The following is a 7,632-nucleotide window of genomic DNA, read 5'->3' as shown; positions in this document are numbered from 1 at the left end:
GATTCGGGGGGCACCCGGTCCCCCAGTCCCTGCCACGGGGCCCGCACCCCGCTCACTCCTCCCCATCTGGCCTGGCCTTTCAGTCTCGCCAGATAGTCACGCTGGAAAGAGCCTCGCCAAGGCCAAGTCTGCTTTTCACTTGACGTTTCCAAGGAAGGACTCAGCCCTGGGGTTAAATTCTGCCGCCAAGCCTCCGGAGCCGCTGCCCCTGGGCTCAGGCCGAGTGTGGATGGGGCGGGGGCGGGAGTCGGCCGGAGGCAGACGGGGTCGAGGGGGCGCTGGAGCCCCGGCCGGCCTGGAGTGCGCCTTCGGGGGCACACGTCCCGGGATGGATTTCTTGAATTAACTGGAATTTTCCGGAGACAGAAATCTGCAGTGCCCAGTCTTTGCCGAGGGAATGAAACGCGGGAGCATGAGTGCCGTTCTCCCACACGCGTGATTTTAATAGACCTATCAGTCACGCTCCCGACGCGCATCTGCAGATCACGCTGTGTCTTCTTTAAAACTAATCCATCTAGTACGGATGGGTTTCTCCGGGGAAGGGGACGTCAAAATCTCAACAACAAAGGGGCGGGTGAGTTGAAAAACAAGGCCCAAACAAAACAAAACAAAAAAACCCTCAAGTAAACTCTCCTACCCTCAGTTTGAAGGGCAGGACCCGAGCGCAATGGCAGATTTACGAAGTCACACCGTCGCCCCCGCACAAACTGATGCAAACTTTGCACCAGGCCTCAAAGACTCCTGTCTGCGTTCCCTACACGGGTTGCAAACATAATTGGACTAAGCAACAGAAGCACCACCCTGTGATTTGGGAAGTGAATGAAGTCGTCGTATAATATAATAACTATCATCATATAGTATTTCACTCCGTTAATACGATGAGTGTTACCTTGGCCAAGCACCGAATTCACAGTCGGCTCAGGGCCTACTGTAATCTTTTCTCCACTGATTTGAATTGGAGAGACACTGCTGGGGGCGGGGAAGGGGGGATAGAATCTCAATCCTGAAATGAATCTCAGCTAATTTCTTTGCCCCCCACCCTGTGATATTTTTAAATGGAGTCATTAAAAAATTTATATTTGCTTTTTTCCGCGTTGTTCTAATCAACAAAACAAGGAAATAAGGTGGTTGGAGCACCTGGCATTGGCTATTTCATCTGACTGTGTACCAATCACCTGCAATAAAATGCCACACGGTAAGAGCATCCTCCAGGGAGACAACAGGCGGCTTGCCTGGCGTCCCGGGCGCACTAACTCAACTTTTCATAGCCTGTACCTGAAGAGTGGGGCCCGCATCCTAATCTTGAGCCAAGACCTACATGCCAATAATTGGACACAGAAACTCCAGGGTACACACAGGGGAGCACAGGGGCCAGACTGAGAGTGGACGTCAGTCAGAAGAACCTCAGAGAGAGTCCTTCAAGTCTGTATATTTCAGAGAAAACCCTCAAAGTCCCATTGGGCCCTCAAGGTTCCAGTGAGTTAACAGAACAAGATGATTAGAATTTCCCAAATCATCTCCCCGAGGGGCTTGGGGAGGCCCTTATCCCAGACTAAGTCGTAGTGGTGCTCAGCCATCCATGGGCACACAGACACTTCCAGAAACAACTGCTTCATAAAGGATCAAATAGTTAAAAGAAATAAAAATAAAGAAAAAGGAAAGAGGGGGGTTTTATTATCTTGTTAGAAAGCAGTGGACATCATTCTTGAACTTTTTTGTAATCACTTTAACGAATGAGTGGTTTAAGCAAAATTATCAAAATGACTCCCCAAAATTACACATGTCAATAGTCAGATTAGCATTATACTTAAAGCTATTCTCGAAAGCAGGCTGAATTCGGTTTTCATTAAACTTATAGTATAGGTTCACTTTTGGACAGACAGTCCATACTCACTCCAGGACAAGGAAAGGTGTTGAGAAAATGAGGGGGAAGCCTAAGGCTGCTGAAATCAACGTATTTCCATCTGGGCTTAAAGTGTTTTTTTTTTTCCTAAAAATATAATTTCATCTTAATGTTGTGATTAATTTTTAAATGTATTTGCTACAGTATAATTTTTAAATGCAATATTTAATGCTGTCAGATTACTTGAAGACAAAGTTTTACAGAAAACTTTAAATTTCAGAAAAAAAAACTGCAATGTACCAATAAACACCTAGAAAATAATATAATTAAAAAATTTAAAGCATCAAACAACCTCAAGATCTCGTCAGGAATAATGAACAAGGCATTTTGCGTTCACATCGGCTAGCAATTTGCATCCCAGTTCACGCGGGGGAGGGTGATGGTTGATATTTCTCTCTGTGTGTGAGAATCCAGCACAATTATTTTGCCCGTTTTCCCAAGAGAAAGAAACCAGAGGGAGGGGCAGAGGATGGACGGAGGGGGGCTCGGCTGCAGTACGTTTTGGTTCAGCGATTGTGTTTCCTTGAAACACATTTAGATAAATTCTGCTCGAAATCTTTATTGCTGGGGAATTGGGAAACCCGTGACCTGCCCTGGTCTTTGTCCCTCATCCATGGCCTGGTCCCGGGTCCCGCCACTGGGGTCTTCTCTTCCTCCTCCCTCCTCGGGACCAAAGTGGCGCAGACGCCCAGCCAGGTGGAAGGCGTCCCGCTTGCAGCAAGGTAGCTCAGCAGCCCCAGCCGCCCGCAGTGAAACAGCCGGAGCAAAAGATACTTTTATTTCTCGGCCCGTATTAACACTTCAGCTCTACAAAATAACCTATAGGTTTTAACTTCCTTCTCTTCCATTGAAAAAGGTTCCTTGAAAATCCTGTCCTCCCATTCCCCGGGGCTCCCTTACTTTTAGTTCATACAGATAATTTCCCTTTCAGATTTCCTCATTGCATTTTGAACTCATAAAACATGCACATAAAAATAGCATGTTTCAAATTTATGGGGAAAATGGGCTCTGTCTCTTAAATTTGTTTACGCAAAACATTTTGGGTGGGGGGTCTTTTTTCGTTTTAAGAAGAAAGGCTTTTTAGGAAACTATGTACATAATCTGAATTCTCCTCCCCGCATCACAACGCCGAAAATAAAATTTTCACAATGCATTTACAAGAAATAATACAAAATTAAAAAAAAAAATGGAAATGCTCAGATACAGAAAGTTTTACAAAACCCAGAATATAACTCCGCCGTCTGAAGGAGGGGGTGGTGGTGGTAATCTCTTTGTATAAATTAACAAACCAACCCAAAAGAGCGATAACAACTACAAAAAACTTGTAAGTGGTTGGACCTGCCTTACTACATTTATAACAAACGCGACGAGCTCCGCGTCACTTGGGCTCGGGCGGTTGGCGCCGTCCGGAAGCAACGCAGGGGAAAGTGAGCGCGCCGGCCGGTATACAAAAGTGGGCTTCGCCTCTCGCCTCGTTTTGACTTTTTTGTCCCCTCGAGCAAAGAAAACGCTTTCCGCCTCCTCCGTAGGTGATAAATACTGTACAAAAAGTCTCAAGAAAACACTGAAGTTCAGTCTAAAACGCAAGTCTGGTGTCAGCGCCCGGGGGTCTCCAGGGGCTCCTGGGAATGTGAGTGGGGGACACGCGTCACCCGGCGTTCGTCTCCAGTGTTTTCCTTTTGACAAGAACATGGAAACGTCTGTACAAAAGCCAGGCCGCGCCGGGGCGGGGCGGGAGCCGGCCGCAGGCCGCAAGCTCGTGGGTCGCCGCCGCAGAGTCCCCGGCGTCGCGAAGGCGCTAGATGTGCGTCAGGGGCACCGTACCATTCACGCCCGCGCCCGCGCCCTGGTAGTGCTGCGGCAGCGAGTGCAGCCGGCTCTGCGCTGCGGCCGCCGCTGCCGCCGCCGGGTCGCCCCCCTCGCCGGCGGGCAAGTACATGCTGATCATCTCGCGCAGGTCCCCGGGGCACGGCGCCCGCGAGTGCGCTGGGGCGGGCGGGCTGCCGCTAGGCTCCGATTTGACCAGAGAGCCCAGCGCGCCCAGGGCGCCCGACGACGCGGCCGCCGCCGCCGCCGCTGCCGCCACGGCCGAGTTCTGGTGCGCCCCGCCCGCAGCGGCGGCGGCGGCGGCCGCGGCGCCGTAGGGGAGGCCGCCGTAGCCCGAGGGCGACGCGCTCATGTAGCCCTGCGAGTTGGAAATGGGGCTGTACTGCAGCGCGCCCATGTCGTAGCGGTGCATGGGCTGCGGGTTGTGCGGGTGCGCGTGCGGGTGGTGCGGATGCGGGTGCGCGGGGTGCGCGTGCGGGTGCGCGCCGCCCGCGCCCGGGTGCTGCCCGTAGGCCAGCTGCGCCTCCTGCATCATGGCCGCGGCCGCCGCCGCCGCAGCCACCGAGCCGGGGTAGGCGCCGTTGGCCCAGCCGTTGACGTGCGCGTAGCCGCCGCCCGCCGCGCCGCCCGGGCTCTCCAGGCGCTGGCCCACGGTCGCCGCGCCCACGCCCACGCCCATGGCCACGGCCGCGCCGCCACCGCCCGCGCCGGCCGCCAGGAGCCCGCCGGCCAACGAGTACTTGTCCTTCTTGAGCAGCGTCTTGGTCTTGCGGCGCGGCCGGTACTTGTAATCCGGGTGCTCCTTCATGTGCAGCGCGCGCAGCCGCTTGGCCTCGTCGATGAACGGCCGCTTCTCGGCCTCGGACATGACCTTCCACTCGGCCCCCAGGCGTTTGCTGATCTCCGAGTTGTGCATCTTGGGGTTCTCCTGGGCCATCTTGCGCCGCTGCCCGCGGGACCACACCATGAAGGCATTCATGGGCCGCTTGACCCGATCCTGGTTGGCCTTGGCGCCCCCGCCGCCGCCGCCCCCGCCTCCGCCCCCGCCGCCGCCGCCGCCCGCCCCGGCGGGGCCCGAGAGGTTCGTGGGGGCCTGGGCGCCGCCGGGCGAGTGCAGGTCGGTCTCCATCATCATGCTGTACATCGGGGCGGCTGGTGGGTTCACCGGCACCGCGAGGAGAGGGCCTGGAGCATAGACGGTCGGGGTTGGGGGGAGACAGAGAGGAGTTCAGACGGAGCGAGACGGGGGCGGGGGTGTCCTAGCGGAGAGAAGAATGGGGAGGGGTGGAGGCAACCACAACAAAAAGAGGCAGAAACACACGCACTCGGCGCCGGTTCGGCTCGCAGGTGGAAAGTTTCTCCTGATGCACAAATCACTTGCCAAAGAGGCTGACGGTCCGGGTCGCCGTCTTCGCCGCCACCGCAGCCCGGGCGCCCTTGGCGGAGCGGTGCAAACAGGTGCAGTCGTGGCCAAGTTGCGGCTCCGCTTTTGGGGCCGGGAGCAGTGCGCTGGGCCCGGCCCGGGGTGTGCTGTCTCCTCCTCGCGGGCCGCCGCCGTGCGCTGTCTCCTTCCTCCTGCGCTCGGTCCTCAGCGGCCTCCAACTCGGGGGCTGCAACTTCTAGCAGGGCGGCGCGCCGCGTGCGCTGGGCATGTGCTGGTCCCAGGTGCCCGGGGGGAGCCAGGCTCCGGTGGGGGGGGGGGGGAGGCCCAGGGGGGCCCGGAGGGGGCGATTACGGTGCAGCCAGGGAGGGGCCCGGGGACAGCAGGAGGAGCGCGGGCTCGTGGAGAGGGCCGGAGAGCCGGGGCCGCCGAGCCCGGGATGGGCTGCCGGCTGCCTGCCCGGGGCCGTGCGCTCGGAGCGGAGGCGCACGCGGGGCCGGCGGCGCGCGGGGCCCAGCAGCCATACGCCGGGCCCGGGCTGCCATTAAATGAGCGCGCCGTGGCCAATGGGAGCCGGCGGCGGCGGTGATTTGCATGGCGCGCTGGCGAGTGACGTGGGGAGGGAGTAGATACACTGGGCGCGGGCGGCGGAGCGGGGAGGAGGGGAGGAAGGAGGGGGAGCAAAGCAGGAAGGAGGGGGGAGGAAGCCCGGGAGGGGGTGACAGCCACACCGCTTCCTGAGCGCGCGCGCGGCGGCGGCGGCGGCGGCGGCGGCGAACCCCAAGCTCGCCCTCCTCGCCGCTCCCCGCCCGCGCGCTCCGAGTGATTAACGATTGGGTTGAAAAGCAAAGACTAAGAAAGGATCGTCGGGGATAGGGGGAGGAAACGCAGCCCCGGGCCAGGTTTAAACAGGCGCAGTGGAGACCCAGCGCCTCCTCTGCCCCCGCCGGCCAACTCTGTGCCTGCAGGGAAGGGGAAAGTTGAGTGCGGGGCTGGCACATCGCCCTCAGTTCACCCGAGTGCTGAAAAGGAGGGGCGCTCCCTTGGACGCAGAGGAGACCCTCCGAGGGCCCCTGCAGGTTCTTCTGCAAGGATCAGGCGGCTCAGCCACCCCCCGCCCCGCATCGGCTCTTGGCCGCGGTGTGCACTGAAGTTCGCCAGTGCCCGCTCTCGCAGCAAAGGCCTTCGCAGTCCAGGCCCCACAATTCGGGTGAAGGGGGCGTATTTGTGTGGGCATGGCTCCATTGCTTCGTTTAGTATCAGCCCTAAACTTCTGGGGGGAGGAGTCTTTTAATGAGGCCGGGGCCATAGTCACGCAGTCTTCCCAACCCGGATCTTCTTCCTCTGGAAAAGGAATTTCTAGGAAGGCCGAACACAAGATCTATCTGGAATCTAGTTCCTGAACAACAGTTGAAAAAGTTTGTTGAATGGCAAAATAATGATCTGGCCCAGGCTTTTCTGGAGTGAATCTCCCACGAGCTGGTTGCCTAAGAACGGAGAAAACTGCGTGAACTGAGCGGGGCCACCTAAACCGAATGAAAGGCGGGGCCTCAGGACCAGGTCACAGTCGCCGGTGCAATCATGCAAAGGAAAGGCCTGGCTCGTGGAAAGAGTAAGGCATTCACCTGTGGTTATTATTTTTAAACCTCAAAGTGGCTTTGATTTGGGAACGTGAAAGAGATTTTCAAACTCAGTTTCAAGTATCATAGCGCTCACACTACCGTTTCCACCAGACTGATCTGAAAGTGGTCCAAAGACTTCTTTTGAGCCCAAGTATTCCTCCTCTGTCCTCACCGAGGCACCCTGAGATGAGAGTGCTTATGGAGATTGGTGGCGGGTAAAGTAGAACCTTCACCGCATGTCACGTGTCTGCCTGTCTTGTAGTAGGAATATTCAGTAAGGATGATGATAACCGTAATAGGAGTAATAGGATGTTTGAGTCTGTGGGGCAGCGAACACGTGACACCTTTTTTTTCCTCTTAAAAAAATTCTGAGGTTGTGAATTTCTTGACCCTGTTGCTTGTCCAAGGTAAAAGAATAATGCTTTATTTCCTCTCAATTGCTATGATTATTACTGTAGGGTTTGTTTTATTATTGCAGGGTTGCTACAGTGTGAAGTGCAACAGCAAATTGATCCCTCTGCAGATTAAACTGCTTTCATTCCAGGCCATTCAGCGTTTAATAGTAAATTCATCAAATAATATATAATTATATTAGAAAGGGAACATCATTTCATTTTTATTTTTTCACTAAATATCTAGGTTATAAACTGGGTTTCCAACTACCTTCTTATTTCACCAGTCGAGTTTGTTAAATCTTTTGATTTGTTCCATGCACTACCTACAAATATCAGTTACATTGTGAATGAACAAAAAGGAGCAAGAATATTGTTTGGGAATGCTATAGCCCCATTTTTTTCTTTGATAATTTAGGAGGCAATGGGTGTGCAGTGAGATCCAGTGTGTTATGGAAAGTCAGCAAGACTGAAATAAAGGAAATGGTTTACAAATTATGAACTATA

The 7,632-nt window shown here is 55.2% G+C and overlaps 1 protein-coding gene across 1 annotated transcript; it reads right to left on the bottom strand.

Annotated features, from left to right (window-relative positions):
* Positions 1-1,651: 1,651 nt before the first annotated feature.
* Positions 1,652-5,620, bottom strand: SOX1 (SRY-box transcription factor 1). Its single transcript, XM_021929811.2, has one exon. It carries the CDS (start codon positions 4,872-4,874, stop codon positions 3,702-3,704), a length of 1,173 nt encoding a protein of 390 aa, XP_021785503.2. The 5' UTR covers positions 4,875-5,620; the 3' UTR covers positions 1,652-3,701.
* Positions 5,621-7,632: the final 2,012 nt, after the last annotated feature.

Source organism: Papio anubis, chromosome 15 (genome assembly GCF_008728515.1).
Source record: "Papio anubis isolate 15944 chromosome 15, Panubis1.0, whole genome shotgun sequence".
Lineage (NCBI taxonomy): Eukaryota > Metazoa > Chordata > Mammalia > Primates > Cercopithecidae > Papio > Papio anubis.
This window is presented reverse-complemented; position numbering and strand designations above follow the sequence as displayed.